The sequence below is a fragment of the Astatotilapia calliptera genome, chromosome 14 (genome assembly GCF_900246225.1).
Source record: "Astatotilapia calliptera chromosome 14, fAstCal1.2, whole genome shotgun sequence".
NCBI lineage: Eukaryota > Metazoa > Chordata > Actinopteri > Cichliformes > Cichlidae > Astatotilapia > Astatotilapia calliptera.
The window spans coordinates 29,872,725-29,892,430 of NC_039315.1; the positions used below are offsets into that span (position 1 = coordinate 29,872,725).

The following is a 19,706-nucleotide window of genomic DNA, read 5'->3' on the forward strand; positions in this document are numbered from 1 at the left end:
TCCTTGGGACAGTAACCACTGAAATACCTTGAAATGTCCTCTTCATCAAGATTAGCTGTAATAAAAACATATTACATGAAAAAATAAGGGAGTGTAGTTCATACCTCGTGATTTAGTATTTTCCTGATGTATTCCAGCTTCTTTCAAATTGACCTGGTTAATACTTTACCAGTTTTGTATTATTATTATTATTATTATCGTTGTTGTTGTTGTCGTTATGCCTGGTTTCAAGTCACTATATAGGAAACTCACACATAAGGCCAACCCCACATACAGCAAACATGCAGACCCAGATATTTGACTGCTGAGGGTCCAGGAAGTGTCGTCATTACGTCGTGCGTCGGTTTGTTTACTGTCTAAGCGTGCAGGGAGGGTGGGCGCTAACGGCACAGATTTTCACACTGAATCTCTTCCCCCCGCTGGACCAAAATTTCTTGCACAATGCAGCGGTCCTACGAAACCCGATAGTGACAGCCGTTCGCAGTTTTACAGGAAGGCTTTTGTTTTCGACGACAGAACCGAAGTCCGACATGAAAACATGAAGCTGCCTAACCAGCAGTGCTAATGCTAACACGGCGAGTCAGCGAGCTGTCAGATTTCAGGGTTTCATATAGAAGAATTGAGTGTCGCTGGTTTTGTTGTGTTGAAACTTGGCACTGGGCGCATGACTGACAGCGTCTACTTCGTTACGGATGCCGACAGGACGACGCGCAAGTTTATAGCAAATGTAAACACTTCACTGTGTCACTAGCTTTCATTTAGCACCTGCTGTTATTGTCTGAAGGGGCATAGTTGAGCTAGCCTGCCTGCTGTCCTTGTTATTGTTGCTGAATGGGGTGGAGTTATTTTATAGCGTTGTCTCTCCACCCTAGAGTAACTTAAGATATCGTTTCCCAGTTGTAGGAAGACGGTGTCAGGCAAAATGGTGTTAAGAAGCTCCTGGAAATCACGACATAAAAACAGCTGTGGACCTGCTCCCCGTTGGATCCGACCAGGATTGGCTGCCCTGCTCTGGTTATGTGCGATTCGGTTAGCTTGCGGCATTGAGGTGGGGGAGATCAAAACCATCGTCCAGAAAGATGCGGAGTTTGATGCCAACTATAATGACATGGTTACGAGTGAAAACCAGACCATTTACGCGTTTAATCACACCATCTCTCGGAATAAGGTGAGTTCGCCTCCTCAGACTTGTCGGTTCGTTTTTTCACCACTTAAAGATTATTATCAGTCCTTTCTCCTTTTCCCTCTCTTGACTTTCAGACTGAGGGAGTGCGTGTGTCTGTGGACGTGTTATCCAACAAGTCGGAGAGCCCAATCTTGTTTGTAGTGCGACAGAAGCAAGGCGTCCTGTCTTTTCAAGTCCCCCTCATTCTCAGAGGCCTGTGAGTACCCCCCACCGTTTACATACATAACATATATACATCACACGTACGTGTGATGTATATATGTTAATGTTTTTTCTTACAAAAATCAAGTAATTTAAAATAAAAACTGATGTGGTCTGTAATTTGGTCCATCCCTTAACTCCTTTAACTTCACGTTTTTGTCTAATTGCATATTAAGCTTCCCTTCTTTGTATGTAACCAGAGATGGCCACTCACTGTTATTTTAAATCCTCTAAGTTAGCGTCAAAGCATTTTAAAAGATCTATGTGTTACAGAGTTGAAATTGAAATTGAAACACCAGTATGCATTATGCTTAGTGAGGTGTGGAGTCAATTGTCTAGTCTACAGTAAAGCCAGCAGTAGTTAAACTTACTGTGCCCATGGCAATTTTTAAGTCCTATTCATTTATGTGCAAGTGACATAGAAGAAAGATGAGATACAAAACAGAATATGTGTGGTATGACATGCCAGCTTTTTTGTGTTTTTCTGGACCCAGCAAATGTTTCCTTTTCTTTTTTCTTAATAATGTCTACATTAGTTACTTCACCTTATCCAAAACCTTCTACCAAATCATCTTAAATCAGTGTTTCTCCCCAGATGAGATAAAATGAGTGTATTTAGCTTGTGGAACCAGGTTTTCATTGGCAAACATTTCCCAGCAGGTTCATGTTGACAGCCCTAGTCCAGTTGAAGCCGTAACCCCAGGAGCTTTCATGATAGATGCAACTAACAATTGTTTTTTTTTTTTCACTTTCCTTTCTTTAAGTACACAGCATGTCTTATCCTCTTTGCAGACATTCAGGGCTTTTGTTATGTCAAGCTCCAAACTGCCAACCATCCATCAGCTATGTGAGCAGACTTGGCAGAGGTTTTCAGAAAATGCCCCTGTTTGGAAAATGAGAGCCCTTAGAGCTCGAATATATTCAGTTACAATTCTTTGTGCCATTTTTACACTGCAGCAGTGATGTGGGGCTGCCAAAGAAAATATCACATTTCAAATTTGGGCTTGCCTAGAGGTGCATTAGTAGGGCTCAGCACATCATTTGGGACTTCTTACATTAGGGCGTGTAGTTAAATATGACATAATTATACAAGATGTTTCCCGGCTTCTCATCGCAGCATTGCTTTTCTTGGGCCTCACTAATGTAGTGACCTATCACAGATATAACCATATTTCAGGATGTCCTGAAAAAAGGTACTTGGGCGTAATTTAAGAACGGTGTCATCTCAGGCTCAAACTGCACTTTCCACATGTAGCATCACAGCTGTGAAGATAATGGTGTGAGGTCAAGCTGTTTCCTCAACTTTGATTATTATAGTGTGAGGTATCTTCCTAAGTTTTTCTGTTTTCAATAGAACAAAGATAACATAAAGTAGTATTAAAAATAAACAATAACAGCCAGTATATCGACATTCAATAATTTTTTTTTTAGTCCCCAAACATCAACATTCACCCTAAAAACCTGTTGTTGTTTTGGTGCTGGTAGCTTTATCAGGTTTGTGAACATAGACTATTGTTTGTGATTACAGATGGATTAAATGTAAGCAAAGGCTAATAAGGATGTCCTCTTCCTAAACGCCACGTAGGCACATTTTATTTGAACATGTGTTCCAAGGTTCTTTTTAAGGAGTGTCGGGCTACTTGGACAGTAAACGAATATAACTACAGGTCACGGGGTTTAGCTGTAAAAGCAGATGTAGTGGAGAAAGGTGACGAGGCAGTTCAGTCTGCAATCAGTAATTCTTTTCAGAAGTGTGACGGTCATTTGACAAGTTTTGTACGGAGGAAACGGCAAAAACCACTGCCTGTAATGTGCTTGGGATTGTCTCCAAGTCAAACGGCTCCTGTAACCTTACTTCATTGTGTGCAACGTGATAAAAGGTTCCTAGTTCTGGAGTTTATTTGCCATTGGCCAACAGTCCATTTGTGATGTGTTCCTCTCTTGCACTGGAAGGTTTTGCAACACCAGAATCACCCCGCTGTCAGTCATTGCTTTGTTGGTCTCATGGTCAGGCCACGTTTTTAGCAGCTCACTAATGAACTTTGGACTCTCACTTCCTCCTTTGTGAACCACCAGTGCAGAGATGGGGAGCTAATGTCATTGTGAGGTTTGCATTCAACCACTTTTAAAGGAAAAATTACGTTTATGTTTCAACTTGTCAGATTGTGTAACTGTCAAACAAAAAAACCCACCTGATTTGCTTCGTTCTTATAATATTAGAGAATATACAAGAAGGAAGGAATGAATGTATGAGAGGTTATGGGAAACTTGATCTTTGTTGTCCCCTCCTTTTTTTTTTTTTTTCCTTTGTTCCTTTTTCATCAGCTATCAGAGGAAGTACCCTTACTACGATGTGGGCAGGACACTGTGCCAACCTCCAACCCGGGCCGCCTCGGAGACCCAGTACTTCTTTGTGGACGTGTCTACCCTGTCCAGTCAGGGTACAAACTACCAGCTCAGAGTGAGCCGTGTTGAAAGTTTCACCCTGCAGTGAGTGTTATCTGTTATGTAATAAATCAAACACAGTACGTGGTACCTGCCTGAATTCCCATCTTATTGCACTGTACATCAGCCTGTGTTATTTGAATGACACGTTTTGTTTAACTTGATTACAGAACAAACAAGAAATTCAGCTTCACTGCATCACCATCCCAACCTCAGGTAAACTGCCTGGTACCATAGCTCTGTGTGACAGTAGGCTCCTTCTTTACATAACTGTGTTGAGTCAAAGAAATGTGCACCACAGATGGGGGAGTTTGTGGGTGGGGGAGGGACTCATGACAAGAAATGTGCAGGAAGCCAGCTGAAAGTATACATGTGAAAGAGGATGTTATGAATGCAGGGAATTTCTGATTTTGTGTAGTTATATTACATTAAAAAAATCTTTTTCTTGAGTAAGCTCTGTTTTCTGCACATCCAATCATTTAAACAAAGTTTTGCTTTCTTTTTGGCCTTTGATGACACTTTCATTGGATCGTGTTAGGTTTTTGTTTTGGATGTGCGGGGTGTGTAGATTTGTGTGGATTGCAGGGCTTTAAACTCAGTTTTACCTCACATCCATGTGTAGTTAATGGACACCTTTTAAGAACATAACCTTCTCATTTCCAGTTTGAGCCACGTAACGTCTTCAGACAGTCAACAACAAAGATGTTCAGATATTATACTATTTAGTCAGGCATAATAATGCAGTCTGACTGGAGTAGTCTATACTGCAGCAAACAGAACAACCTGTTTCACAAGCCTTTATGTGACAATTACTGGGAGCATGGGTTGTTTATTTAACCCAAATACACACTTATGTTAAAGCTAAATAATGCTTTCATTTTGTATGCGCATGTGTTTCTAAAAAGCAAACTATGTTGCTGAGCATGTAGTTTACCTCTGGCCTACAGCTTAGGCTTCCTGCATGATGGTGGCTGCAAAGAAAGAAAATAACCACTGCAAATAAACCTCACAGTTTCTCTAAAGGTTCCAGACTCTACAGGGAGTGCAGAATTATTAGGCAAATGAGTATTTTGTCCACATCATCCTCTTCATGCATGTTGTCTCACTCCAAGCTGTATAGGCTCGAAAGCCTACTACCAATTAAGCATATTAGGTGATGTGCATCTCTGTAATGAGAAGGGGTGTGGTCTAATGACATCAACACCCTATATCAGGTGTGCATAATTATTAGGCAACGTCCTTTCCTTTGGCAAAATGGGTCAAAAGAAGGACTTGACAGGCTCAGAAAAGTCAAAAACAGTGAGATATCTTGCAGGGGGATGCAGCAGTCTCAAAATTGCAAAGCTTCTGAAGCGTGATCATCGAACAATCAAGCGTTTCATTCAAAATAGTCAACAGGGTCGCAAGAAGCGTGTGGAAAAACCAAGGCGCAAAATAACTGCCCATGAACTGAGAAAAGTCAAGCGTGCAGCTGCCAAGATGCCACTTGCCACCAGTTTGGCCATATTTCAGAGCTGCAACATCACTGGAGTGCCCAAAAGCACAAGGTGTGCAATACTCAGAGACATGGCCAAGGTAAGAAAGGCTGAAAGACGACCACCACTGAACAAGACACACAAGCTGAAACGTCAAGACTGGGCCAAGAAATATCTCAAGACTGGTTTTTCTAAGGTTTTATGGACTGATGAAATGAGAGTGAGTCTTGATGGGCCAGATGGATGGGCCCGTGGCTGGATTGGTAAAGGGCAGAGAGCTCCAGTCCGACTCAGACGCCAGCAAGGTGGAGGTGGAGTACTGGTTTGGGCTGGTATCATCAAAGATGAGCTTGTGGGGCCTTTTCGGGTTGAGGATGGAGTCAAGCTCAACTCCCAGTCCTACTGCCAGTTTCTGGAAGACACCTTCTTCAAGCAGTGGTACAGGAAGAAGGCTGCATCCTTCAAGAAAAACATGATTTTCATGCAGGACAATGCTCCATCACACGCGTCCAAGTACTCCACAGCGTGGCTGGCAAGAAAGGGTATAAAAGAAGAAAAACTAATGACATGGCCTCCTTGTTCACCTGATCTGAACCCCATTGAGAACCTGTGGTCCATCATCAAATGTGAGATTTACAAGGAGGGAAAACAGTACACCTCTCTGAACAGTGTCTGGGAGGCTGTGGTTGCTGCTGCACGCAATGTTGATGGTGAACAGATCAAAACACTGACAGAATCCATGGATGGCAGGCTTTTGAGTGTCCTTGCAAAGAAAGGTGGCTATATTGGTCGCTGATTTGTTTTTGTTTTGTTTTTGAATGTCAGAAATGTATATTTGTGAATGTGGAGATGTTATATTGGTTTCACTGGTAAAAATAAGTAATTGAAATGGGTATAAATTTGTTTTTTGTTAAGTTGCCTAATAATTATGCACAGTAATAGTCACCTGCACACACAGATATCCCCCTAAAATAACTAAAACTAAAAACAAACTAAAAACTACTTCCAAAAACATTCAGCTTTGATATTAATGAGTTTTTTGGGTTCATTGAGAACATGGTTGTTGTTCAATAATAAAATTATTCCTCAAAAATACAACTTGCCTAATAATTCTGCACTCCCTGTATTAATATTAAAACTTTCCTTTACTGAGATTTAGCTCTGAAAACCAACCAAATAACCAAAAAAATGAACATATTTTGTTGTAGTTGCTTGCCTCTTTGTTTCGCCCTCTTTTCCTTGTCTGTGGCTGTATGGATCTATAATCATCTATACCAGGGGTCTGCAACCCTAGGCACGTGTGCCAACTGGGTTAACTGATGGCACGAACATAGCTGGACTGGCCATCGGGCATACTGGGCATTCGCTTTTTTTTTTTTTTTCTCTTTGTAACGGTATAAACAATGAAAGGTGGTGGATTGGCCAGATGCTGGTCGGTGTGTAAAAATAACTCAGTTGTTTGGTGGTGGCTGTGGCAGTGCTTCCTCAGATTCAGTAACATTAGCAAGTGGTGGAGGCCAGCAGGTGGATGAGAGAAAGGGGAGGCAGGAGGAGGAGAGAGCCGAGGTGGCCACTGGTCCGAGCATCAGGTGAACTGAACTTCAGGTAAGAAGTTATGACCTGCAGTCTATCTGGGTCAGATATAAACCAAGTTTAGGTGGAGTTTATTTTCGTTGTGCTGACTTTTTACAGTCAGTTACAATAATTCGTACTGCGTACTAGCTAGCATGACGGAGTTTATATACAGCTGGGTGGGTGCTTTGATGTTACTGATAGTGAACTTTATTTTATTCATAAGGTTAGTTAGTAGAGTTGCCAACCGTCCCGTAAAAAGACGGAATCGTCCCGCATTCAGAGAAATTATTACTCGTTTCGTGTTGAGGTGAAAAGGAACAGTTTGTCCCGGACTTTAGCTAGAATGGAAAAGACACAAAGCTGGAGATATTCTGTGTCTTTGCTGCACAGCTGCCTCTTCTTCTCTCATCCTCTCCCCCTCCCTCTCCTGTTTCTACTTCAATCATGAAACTGATCAATGATCAGCTGATCAGCTTTTCTCTCTTGTTTGTTTATCGCCCACTTTGCGCCAGAAAGAGGAAACCGCCGAATGTTGCGCTAAACAACAGCAGCACGTTTAAGCTTGATCAGCTGTTGTTAGAATTTATTTAATATTAATTTCTAGTATCAGCTGGTGTTTGCTGGAGCCACAGCTGTTAAGCTGCTGGTCATGATATCGGTTTGGATATGTGGTGAGAGGGAAACATGAAGATGAAACCAGGAGATGTCCTTATTGAATCATCAGAGCTGAACAGGTGATGGAGAAACAGGTTTACCTTTTAGGTGACATGAATGAGTTGAAGGGAAGTTCTGAACTGTTTCTGAGAGACAAATAACCCCAGGATCCTTTTTTACGCTGACAGCTGGTAACTGTGCAGGGGCGGATCTAGCAAAGTTTTGCCAGGGGGCCAGGTAGGGCATTAACAGGGAAAGGGGGGCACAAGGAAATACTTTCTTATTCTCATTTAAAATGTCTATCTTTTAATAAATAATTATCTGAAGCTTACAACCAAAGGTTTTTATCTGATGTAAAATGTATAGAAATCATACATATAACATCGAAGCAGCTGGAATCCACAGCTGTGCGTGTTCATGCAGCTTGCATATTCACCTGCTGGACATCACTACCTGACAAGTTTAACTGTCTTCAGAACATTGCAGAGGCCTTATTGACAGTATTTGGCTCTACATATCTGTGTGAACAGATCTTCTCTCACATGAGTGTCCTCAGGCAGCCGTCTGAATGCTGGACACTCGGAGACCTGTGTCTCTGAGTGGGAGACCAGAGATCACATCAACATGTGTGTCTCTGTATTAACAGACATACCATAATGGCTTAGTTTATTTTTCTTACCATTGTTGTGAGGAGACCATAAATAGCATTTGCATTTTCTGTTGTACAGTTCTTGTTATGGATAAAAAGTCTTTTTTTTTTTTTTTTTTTTCAAAATAGCTGATAACTATTCGCTGATAGCTCCCAACATCTGCGAACAGATATAATTCTATAAAGTGGTTCTATATATTGTGTAACTGTTAATATAGAGCGTTATTACATTTATTGCTAATGCAATCAAATGGCACACTGACCTCTGAGGAAATTTTAAATGGCACTCGTCATCAGAAAGGTTGCCTACACCTCATCTATACAGTCCTATGTAAAAGAATGAAGTAAAACTTGTCATTCAGTAGCTTACAGTTGGCTTTTGGAAGCAATAACTTGAAGTAATTCTTTTCTGTATGACTTTATCAGTATTGTCATGGAGTGAGTTTGTTGCTGATTTATGCAGAGCTCTCTCCAGGTTCCTTCACATTTTCAGTCAGGTTGAGGTCTGGACATTGCAACACCTTGTTTCTTTTCTTTTTTTTTTTAGCTGTTTATTCTGTTCTAGATTTGCTGCTATGATTGGGGTTGTTGTCCTATTGCGTGACCCAGTTTGGACCAAGCTTTAGCTCTCACGCTGGTATCCTGACATTTGAATCACGAATACTTTTGTAAACAGAGGGGTTTGTGGTCAACTCAATGACTGCATGGAGCCCAGGTTCTGTGGTTGCAAAACAAACCCAACCCATCACCCCTCCACCACCGTGCTTCAGGGTTGGTCTGAGATGTTTGTTCTGATAAGCTTGGTTAGCGCCAAACGTGTTGCTGTGCGTTATGGATAAGCATCTACACTTTAGTCTCGTCTGTTCAAAGGACATTGTTCCAGTTTGAGTTTTTTCTAATTGTCCTGTTATGAACTTTAACATTTAACTGCGGCTTGTAGCGTCTGAGATGTCGCTGTTGGGTTTTTTGCAGTTTCTTTAAGCTTTGCACGGTCTGACCTTGGGGTGAATTTTCTGGCATTTCCACTCCTGAGAAGATGGTGACATATTGTTAACTTACCTGTGAATGCTCCTGAGCAGCAAATTGCCAAAACTTCTGCTTTTGCAGAGGTGCTCACACTTGCTGATGACCGAGCAATCAAGTGTGTTTGATTATCAGCACCTGGCTCCTCCTTACACTCTTCATTCCCATAGCAGCAGTATGGGTGCACTGAGTTATGCTCAAAACTGCCAATCCTGTGAAAACCTTACTTTTCACACGACTGTATGTTATTTGAAAACGGAGATCAGCTTGTGGCAAATGACTCCATGACTTTCTTTTGACACTTGATGAAGACGTTGTCAGTCTCTGACCTCTTTTAAGACAGTCTGCTTTCTGCATCAGCTTTGCTTCGTTCTCCCAGTCTGTGCTTGTAAGCTATCAGGTCAGCTCATTTGTATGCGTGAGGTGCTCTGCAGTCGAGGGCTACAACTGAACTGGATAAAACCTTTTGAGAACCTGGAGTGGGAGGCTCTCAGTAACATATCACTTATCAAATTGTGCAAATGGCCCGTGGGGTGACGTATTGGTTTAATGGTTTATTGTGCTGTCAGCAATTAAAACGCCATCCTCAAGTCGATCTTTCTGAAAACTGCCTCGCTGACTGTTGTCCTCTTCTTTCCCTCTCCTTTTCTCTCAGTATTTCAAGTATGTCTTCCAAGACGGGGTGGATACTGTGATCGTCAAGGTCAACTCGGACATGACTTTCCCCTGTTCTGTCATGTCCATCCAGGACATCCAGGTACAGTTATCCAGAGCACACATTCAGCTGTGCTGCAGCAGCCCTCAAGAGGCCCCTCCCTCAGCCTCAGTGGTCAGTGTGCAGTAGCACTCTGGGACCACATGAGGGCATCACAGTGGATACCACAGCTGATTTCTTGCTGTTCAAAAATGTTTTCTTATTTACTTCTGAAACAATCCATCTGAATCTTTCTTTTTTCACATCTAATTCAGTTTTTTTTCTCCCTCTCTCACTGTCTCCATTCAGTGCCCCATTTATGACCTTGACAACAACGTGGCCTTCATTGGGATGTACCAGACTATGACAAAAAAAGGTGCCATCACCGTGCAGGTAGTGTCCCGCAGAAATTCAGAGCTTATTGGAACCGGTTGCGATAAATCCTGGTGTAGATTTGAATGTAGGTGTTTCTGCCTTTATCTAGAGGAAAGATTTCCCCAGCAACAGTTTCTACGTGGTGGTGGTGGTAAAAACTGAGGACGAGGCATGCGGCGGCCCGCTGCGCTTCTACCCTCTGAGACCCGATCAGCTGATTGACGCCGGCAATCGCAGCAAGGCCCTCGATGTGATGGTCTCACCCGCAATCAACTGTAAGTCACATGGCTACATATGTGAAGCGCTGAGGGTTAGCATGTGCTAAAAGAAGCAGAGATTTCTCTGCTTGTGTTGTTTAGATTTGGTTTTTTTGGCAGCAGATACAGAATGTTGTGTCTTACTATGCAAATTAGCTTACAGTTAATATGTCCTCCCGTGCAGTGGAGGCGTACGTGATGGGAATGCTGTTCTGTTTGGGGATCTTCTTCTCATTCTACCTCCTGACCTTGCTCTGTGTCTGTCTAGAGCGTGCACGGTAAGGTTTTGAAATTGCCTCTGCAGCAAAGTCATCATTTGCTTTGTTTATCTGCTACTTGTACAAAAGAGTTTCCAGTTGCGGCGGTCGTGTTGGAATGTTCTTCACTTAGAAAAGCCATCTCTGCATCTTTGTCTTCCACTATTGCATGAAGCTTGATTATGTTATACTCAAAACCCAGAAAAAGTAAAGCATATGCATATATAAATAAACTGATTTCACACCTGTAGGAAATATCAGGCCTGCATCTTTTTTTCTGTTTTTATTGTGTCTCCCTTTTTTTCTGGCTTGTTTTCGGAGTAGAAGGAAGTACGTGCTTTAGGGTGTGCCCTTCCAAACGGACCTCAAAACTCAACAGCATATGCAGGAGCTTTTTAAAAAGCTGCAGGTGGGCAGAAGGAATAGCTGATTAATTGAAAAGAGCTGAACAGTAAACGTCAGAAATGGCTTAACCGTTAGCTGTCATGCATTTATTTTTTTTGGCTGTTGAATTTCACTGAAGTGAAAGCAGAGCAGGGAATCAGGAATTATGTTGTACACATCTGCAAAACCCTGTGAGGAAGATGCAACTTTTAATCAAAGTCTTCACCCGAAACACAGAATAGAAAAGCCAGGGTGGCAACAAAACAACCGTCTTTGCAAATCTGCACCGCAACAAAAAGACGCAGGCAGACGGCAACTTGTAGCTGCCTGAAAATGACAGAAAGTTTTGCACTTTGGTTGGAAAAACAACAACTAATTTCCAACCTCCTGTACATCAATTAGTCCCTCTCCAGCCCACGTTTCAACCCACGAGGTCGGACGTCATATTGTCAGAGTAGATCTGCACTGCAGGAATGACACTGCACTGAATACAAATTGTGTTCATTTGCATTTTTCCCCCTCTCTATTTCTGCAGACTGAACAAGAGGAGAAATGTGTTTCTGAATCCTGCCGACATGTCACCTGCTGAGACAGGTAACCCAGCAACTAGCTCTGATGGACCGGCCCATTAGGAGCAGTGTGCACTGACCACAAACCAGCAAGCTTGTTCTGTTCTGTTAATTAAATACCAGAGTAAATGTGATCCTAAACTGGACTGATCATGCAGTCCCACAGCTGTTTGCCACTCTTTTATCTCAGAGCTGAATGTTTAAGCGTGTACTGAACGTGTATCTTTCTCTCCCCCCTGCCATTCAGCCTCTCTGCTCGGGAAGAACAGCGACGGTATACAGACACAGTTACTCCCCTTGTGCACTCGTTGCCCTCTCTCAGTCTGTGTTGCTTGTCTGCAGATGCTCTGCATGCAGTAGCTTCCATACTTTACCCTACAAAGAAGAGAAAGAGACGTTTTCGGCTGCAGGGCTTCATGGACATAAACGTGGCTCTGTTCTGAGGCTTTTCTGGCTTTACAGAGATACAGATATGCACTCACATGGGTCTTTGTTAGCTTCTTTTGCCTGTGTTTGTAACAGTGTTATCCTTTTGTAGTCCTCACAGCTTCATGGCTTTGAGCTAAAGAAACACGTGAGCATATTTTCAGCAGCACTCCCATTAAAAGCATGAAGGCGCTAAGATGAATGCAAGCGCTGCTGATGTGCTTTTTTTGGCTGCTGGCTGCCTCCCAGTGTGTATCTGTATCTATCCACTGCAGTAGTTGCTGCCACTGTTTGATTTTAAACCACTAGTTTTGAAATAATCCTCTTCACTGCATCTCATTTCTCAGCTTTCACACTTTTGGAGATTAATAACTTTTTTTTGCCCCCAGCCAGAAAAGAATTTAAGGAATTGCATTTTTTCACTGGATTCCTTCACGTGTTTACGTCCGCCTCACCTCCCTGTTTTCCTGACTAACACAGTGATCATTGTGCAGTGTTAGGATACTAACTAAACGTTGATCGTAGTGCCGCTTGTTTGTGCATGTGAGCATTTGGGAGCGTGTATCCTTTCTTGGATTTTTAAAAGTTTGTGTCTTTACAGGAAAAACTCCAGCCTCACCAAATGAATATGGCTCATTTGGTGAGTATTTAAAAAAACAAACATTTAGTCTTTGTGATGTCATTGTTTGATTGCCAATGAACGAAGAGTCATCTCCTCCTCAGCCGACAACGGCAGCACAATGAGTTCAGAGGCCATTACCGACAGCGCCACTTCAACTGACAACAACTATGGATACATGGGTATGAGCAAACAGAGACTCACTCGTCCTTTTTTCCCTCTTTCTTGTTTTTTTGGCCCACTCTGCAGAGCGGCTTGAACATGGATTCTTAGCAGCTCCACACCCTCACTGGTTTTCTGTGTGTCTTTGTTCATTAGGACAGGAGCCTTTCAAACGTCGACCAATCCTCAATCACCTTCACTACATAGCCATCCGCATCGGTGACACGCTACCATATAACTAGCCGAATCAGCACCCCAAACCAATCAGCCACCATGTCAATCAAATATCAGTGGAGTTAAGAGGCCGGGAAAGTGGCCACTTCTCTCCACTGATGGCACTCAAATGAACAGCGACGGTGATCTCATCAGCGCAAAGATCATCTGACCAAAAAAAAAATCATTCTGGTCATCTATTTAATCATTTTGAAAATTGAAGATCATTTTTGAAAGGTGTGATGTGTTGGATCACCTTTTTGCATCAGCCTGCAACTCCCTTAAATCCAGTCGTCGGTCTGCCTGCTCACGTTGTGCCTCCTCTAGACAGAATGACTCTCTTTTGCTCTTCCCTCCTCCAATCAGAGCGATCGCTGGAAAGTGTCGCACGGAGCAGGCAGGAGTCTTTGAGCTCCATTGAGGAGGATGACTATGACACACTGGATGACATACACTCCGACAAGAACATTGTTCGCACAAAGGTACGTGAAAATCATTTTTCCTGCCTCAGAATGGCACAGATGTGGCTTTCTGCACATCTGGCTTATTTAGAATGAAAAGATCTGTGAATGTGCAAAGTAGTCCTCACCTCTAGTACCTCAGGGTACTAGAACAAAAACATCCATCTGATCTGTTTGGTCACTAACAGATTGCTGGATTCATCTGTGGAGATGGTGAGCCAAACTGGAAACTGGAGGCATAACTTTTTTTTTTCTTTGATAACAAACATTCTCATTTCCATTTGTGTCAAGTATTTGCCAAGTTTCGCTACATCTCTGAGAGTTTAAACCCCAGCCGGGTCTTTAAAACTCGAGCAGCATCCTAAAAACTTGGTTTTGTTCATCTGGATCATCTGGCGTTTTCAGGGGGAGAAATGTATTGTCACTCATCCAGGTGACTTCTTCGGTTTCCCCAACCTTATAAACAGTACCTATGCACAATGACTGAAACCAGCCCCACTGAATGAACAATGTGCTGTGAGGTCAGTTTCTTGATCATTAATATGCAATTTGTCATTCACAAATCAACAGCCACTGATCAATGGTTTATGATCAGTGGCTGTTGATCAGTTGCCATGAGTACCATTCACAGAGAGTTGGGGAATGGCTGCAATCGCAGCATTGTAAGATGGTGAAAGATGCACCCTTAGGCCCCCTCCTCGATTCAGAGATGGTCTTTCCTTTTTCACGTAAATGGCCTCTTTGACTCCGCGCTCAAAACCAGCCTTCCTCCCTGTCCAAGATGTGTCCTCATCATTGAAAGAGTGCAGTCTATTCACACCTACAGGCCAGTGGACAGAGTCCAGGAGGTAGCTCTCCTGTGTTGCGCCATCTGCTTCGCCAGAGGTTGTTTGGTTCCCCCCCCCCCCGATGTATAAATCACAGCAATCCTCCTGGCACTTAACAGCGTATGCTACATTACTCCGTTTGTCCCGAGGGACCCGATCCTTGGTGTGGACCAACTTTTAGCGCAGTGTGTTTTGGGGTTTGAAAGCTACAGAAAGGTGCCTTCCCAGCTTTGACAAATGTCCAGTTGGGATAACCACATTTACTCAGGGCCTTCTTGGTATGATGTTCTTTTGCTTCCCTGGCTGCTGTCTGTGGGGGTGGAGTTTGCGCTGTGTTGTAGCGTCCTGATGACACAGAATTTATGCTCCAGTGGATGATGAGAGTCAAACCTTGAATACTGACATTTGATTTTCACCCAGATGTCACCCACGTACTTGAACCAGTGACTTGGTACTGAACCATCCTGTAATCTCTTACAAACGACCTTCACTGCTTCAGTAAAGACAGATGTAACATCGTACAAGACCTTTGTTTCATCTGCCTCCATAATGCCATCTCTCACCTTCTCAACAAAATCCAAGCTGTTCTGGATGTGGTGTTCAGCGGGTTGAGGGTCGAAGCCAGAAACTTTGAGATGTTATAGGTGACCGAGTTGATCATACAGACAATTGGTCTTAGAGCTACCTCCTGTTTATGTCTCTTCAGTAAACCATACAGACTTGGTGTAGCTTCTCCTGGGTATAGCCTGTGGTATGAAGTCCGGTCAGTAGCATTGTCTTGTTCTTTTTTTAATTTTTATTATTATTATCTCTTTTATTGGGACAGCTGTTGAACATAACAGTAGTTTGCCTTTTTACATTTTCTTTGCTGTCACATTTTAACTTATAATTGAAAAATAAAGAAGACAGGAAAAGAAAAGAAGAAAAAAAACAACAACAAACAAACAAACAAACAAACAAAACTAGGGTTAGGAGGCAGCAGGGCAGGTAGGTTTACGTAGAACTCAGGGTTGTAACATCATACACAAAATCACACCTCATATGCTTAACATAGTCTGTCCATTTAGACCATATTCCGTAGAAGGTATCCCTCTGAAGTTTAAGAGAAAATGACACTTAGCATTGTCTTGTTCTAACTGCTTCAGACAATCTATCACATCTTCCTGTAACCACTTCCTGGGTCTCGTTTCAGGGGCTCATAAGTATTTTTCTCACTGACCAATGACAAAATTTTCTCATGGTCTTTCTGGTTTAGCAAAACCATCAAGCAGCATTCCCTTCCATAAAAGCCAGCTCTGAGCTCACACACATGCGCACACACAGTGTAAAACGAAGAGCAGGGCAGCAGATATTCTCATACTGAGCTCAAATGAAACAAGTGCACAGAGACAATTTAATAATGTGTTCCTTCGTTATATTAAACCTCTAAACCAGAGTCACAAATTTAAAAAACTTGTCAGCAGTAAAGAGTTTGAACATTAATTAGGCGAGGTTAATGCTTTCTTCATCCAGACTTTAATAAAGTAATCAAAGTAATAAAGTCTTCTCTTCTTCCTCTTACAGAAATTTCTGTACGTGGCGGACTTGGCCCGCAAAGACAAGAGGATCCTCAGCAAGAAGTACCAAATCTACTTCTGGTGAGTTCTCTTGTTGCACCCATGATAAGAAACATGATATTCTTTTATATCTAAGCCAAATCAATTCACAGTGAATTAACCAAGCCATAGTTTGACATTATATGAAACATTAAAAAAATTACTGATTATTAATGAAGTGCTGCAGATCTGATGGTTGTGAGTGGCTGAAAGTAATAATTGTACCCTCTTCAGGAACATTGCTACGATTGCTGTGTTTTACGCCCTGCCAGTCGTCCAGCTGGTCATCACCTATCAAACGGTAACAATGATTTTATAAAGCATGGCGACACTTTTTTTTAAAAAAAAGATTCCGATAAGCCGTCAGCTCGCTAATACGACGTGTGCATCTCTGTTCTCCACAGGTTGTCAATGTTACAGGAAACCAGGACATCTGCTACTACAACTTCCTGTGCGCCCACCCGCTCGGAGCTCTAAGGTTTGCAGTCGAGCACAGTGTGTTAACATGTCCAACGTCATCAGCTAACCCGCGTAAAGTAACGATTAACTAATTCCACACAGCGCTTTCAACAACATCCTCAGTAACCTTGGTTACGTGATGCTGGGGCTCCTCTTTCTCCTCATCGTCCTCAAGAGAGACCTCGCCCAAAATCGTGCTCTGGAGCGGCATGACGTCAACGCGCTGGTGAGGCACACGCACACTGACAAACGTGTAGTCATTTGTCATGAAGATGTGTTTTTAAAGATTTAGATGATGATGATGATGATTGACAGCGGTAGTTTAGTTATCAGGTTGTCTCTTCCTCCTTCAGGAGTGCGGTATCCCAAAGCACTTTGGCCTCTTCTATGCCATGGGAACTGCTCTGATGATGGAGGGTTTGCTCAGTGCCTGCTACCACGTCTGTCCCAACTACACCAACTTCCAGTTTGGTAAGAACGATTGTGTCCTTACTCAGACTCGACATGGTTACAGTTGTTTTTACCTTTGTCAGGATCAGTAGTCTGAAGAGAGTTTTGGCTTTAAGCAGCTGTCACTTCAAAGGAAGATGAGGTTTCCTGGCTTTAGTCTGCATCAGTTCTTTGTGCGGTTACATTTTTACTGCTTCAGCCAGTTTCTTGAGTTTCTGCTGGCTGTAAAATTTGTGAATGCATTATTTTTTTGTCTCTCTGTCTGTTTACTTTGAGTCCTGGGCTGAAAAAAGTTCAAGTTGCATGCGGTACATTTGAGTTGTTCTCCTCCCTGCAGACACCTCCTTCATGTACATGATTGCTGGACTGTGTATGCTGAAGCTCTATCAGAAGAGACACCCGGACATCAACGCGAGCGCTTACACCGCTTACGCCTGCCTCGCCGCTGTCATCTTCTTTTCTGTGCTGGGAGTGGTAAGTACGCACACACACAATACAAAACCTGAGTTATGCTTTATGGTCTAAAAACACGGATTTCTTAATAATCATTGTGCTGTGCTTTTTTTCCTCTCAGGTATTTGGGAGAGACAACACAGCCTTCTGGATTGTTTTCTCTGTGATCCACATTCTGGCCACGCTGCTGCTCAGCACACAGCTCTACTATATGGGTCGATGGAGGCTCAGTAAGATCACAGAAAGAAAGCAAACTCAGTCCAGTGGGCTTTACTGGCTTAAAATGAGTCACGTTAGACTAATAACTGACTGCAACTAAAGTAGTCCAGGATTATATTAAGGCTGTCGTGTGAGCGTGTGTCTCACATAAGCTAGCAAATCAGAGTAACTAACATTTAAATCCACTTATCGGGATATTCTAATAAAATAAAGCAGCTTATAATCCTTGTTGTTCTCTCTCCTTCCTCTCTGTGTGTTCACGTATCAGACGCTGGGATCATGCGTAGGATAGTTTACGTCATCTACACAGACTGCATCAGGCAGTGCAGCGGGCCGATGTACATTGTGAGTAACGGCCAGAAAATCCAGTATCAGTGTATTGCATAAGGTAGCAGGTCCTTCTGCCTTTACCTGGTAACTCAATTATTATCTTATCTTAACGACCGGTAGTTGCAGAGAGCAATAAAAGGCATCGGTGAGTCCTGATGACCTGCTTTTTAATCATTTTTCCGCCGGTGTATGTCTTTCAGGACCGCATGGTTCTGCTTGTGATGGGGAACATAGTCAACTGGTCTCTGTGAGTAAAACAAACTATGTTTTCAGCTCATTTAAATCAGCAGAGTGCGGAGGAGGCAGGTGATGTGTATCTCGCTATCTCTCTGCAGGGCTGCCTACGGCCTCATACAGAGACCCAACGACTTTGCCTCGTACCTGTTGGCCATCGCCATCTGTAACCTGTTGCTCTACTTTGCCTTTTATATCATCATGAAGGTTTGTGTGTTTAGTAACTCTGCGCATGTGAGAAGCACCAGGAGAAAGTAGCAGACATGTTTGGGACCTTTGGAGCTCACAGTTTTCTGTTTGTGCCCAGCTGCGGAGCGGTGAGAGAATCAAGTGTCTGGCGCTGGTGTGTATTCTCTTCACGGCGGTTGTGTGGGGCTTTGCGCTGTATTTCTTCTTCCAGGGTCTCAGCACCTGGCAGGTTAGCCACACACACACACACACAAACCTATGAGATTTGGGCTCATGTGAAAAGACACTTGGATTACTTGTTTCTCTCCTCTGGTACAGAAAACTCCAGCTGAGTCTCGTGAGCACAACAGGGACTGCATCCTGCTATCATTCTTTGACGACCACGACATTTGGCATTTCCTGTCCTCCATCGCTATGTTTGGATCCTTCTTGGTATTATGAGTCATGTTTAAGTTTGTTTAAACATGCAGGATATGCAGTTGGTCTAGAATGAGGCGTTAAAACCTTAATATCCAATATTACCTCTGCTCCCCCTCAGGTCCTCCTGACCATGGACGACGACCTCGACACCGTCCAGAGAGACAAAATCTACGTCTTCTAGATTTGCCAGATCTGCGAAGAGCTCTGCTCTTTCTCTCTGCCTTATCACCCTGTCTGTTTGCATCCCCTCCATCTTTTTCAAAAAGCACAGCCAGTAGCCTGTTTCTGGGCTGTCGATGAGCACCTCTCTGCCTCGTGGAGAGTCGGGGAGGAGCAACAGGCCCCTCCCTCTACCTGCGTGGACACTAATGTGCCAATAGAAGCCGGAACGTCGTCGAGCGATGCTGAAGTGTTTCGTCCTCTCGCTGCCATCATCGATGTAACTGTTGTGAGCACCGTTTACTGCTGACGATTAACGGTGTGCATTCTCGCTTGACACGAAACTCGTCCACTTTAACTTATTTTATATTGTCTGCATTACATTTGGCCTGGAAGTCAGCAATGTATTTTAATTACTGTTTATATGCTGTGTGTGTTTGTACAGGTGTGTGCGTGCGTGCGTGTTTTCAAAAATAATTGTGGGAAGATGAATCCTGTCCAGTCTGTGGCCTTCAATGTTCTAATCATAGTAGTCACAATACTGTGTTCTGATTGGTCAGATCTGCAAGCTAGCCGTCCTCCTCCTTGAGGGAATATCCATGAAGACATGATTGTATTTACTTGTAACTGCCCTTAAGTGTGACTCTTAAAGGTATTTTTGCACTCTACAAAAAATGAATTTTATTGTCAGGCATTGCAGTGAAAGGATACTCAATAATAAAGGTCTTTTCTGAAGTGTGGTCTAT

The 19,706-nt window shown here is 42.9% G+C and overlaps 1 protein-coding gene across 5 annotated transcripts; it reads left to right on the forward strand.

Moving 5' to 3' along the window:
• The first annotated feature begins 317 nt into the window (after positions 1 to 317).
• sidt2 (SID1 transmembrane family, member 2) lies at positions 318 to 19,695 on the forward strand. 5 transcript variants are annotated; one of them, XM_026191436.1, is made up of 27 exons: positions 318 to 727; positions 898 to 1,168; positions 1,261 to 1,382; positions 3,713 to 3,877; positions 4,003 to 4,048; positions 9,864 to 9,965; positions 10,212 to 10,295; positions 10,387 to 10,552; positions 10,719 to 10,812; positions 11,711 to 11,769; positions 11,992 to 12,018; positions 12,772 to 12,810; positions 12,894 to 12,971; positions 13,531 to 13,646; positions 16,016 to 16,089; positions 16,282 to 16,348; positions 16,452 to 16,525; positions 16,609 to 16,732; positions 16,860 to 16,977; positions 17,294 to 17,430; positions 17,531 to 17,639; positions 17,897 to 17,973; positions 18,159 to 18,205; positions 18,294 to 18,399; positions 18,500 to 18,610; positions 18,700 to 18,813; positions 18,920 to 19,695. In XM_026191436.1, the coding sequence occupies exons 2-27, from the start codon at positions 923 to 925 to the stop codon at positions 18,980 to 18,982; spliced, it is 2,565 nt and encodes an 854-aa protein (XP_026047221.1). In that variant the 5' UTR covers positions 318 to 727; positions 898 to 922; the 3' UTR covers positions 18,983 to 19,695. The 5 variants fall into 5 exon arrangements, with proteins under 5 accessions (XP_026047221.1, XP_026047222.1, XP_026047225.1 ...); XM_026191440.1 differs by lacking the exon at positions 318 to 727 and adding an exon at positions 13,108 to 13,170; XM_026191437.1 differs by lacking the exon at positions 11,992 to 12,018.
• The last annotated feature ends 11 nt before the right edge of the window (positions 19,696 to 19,706 follow it).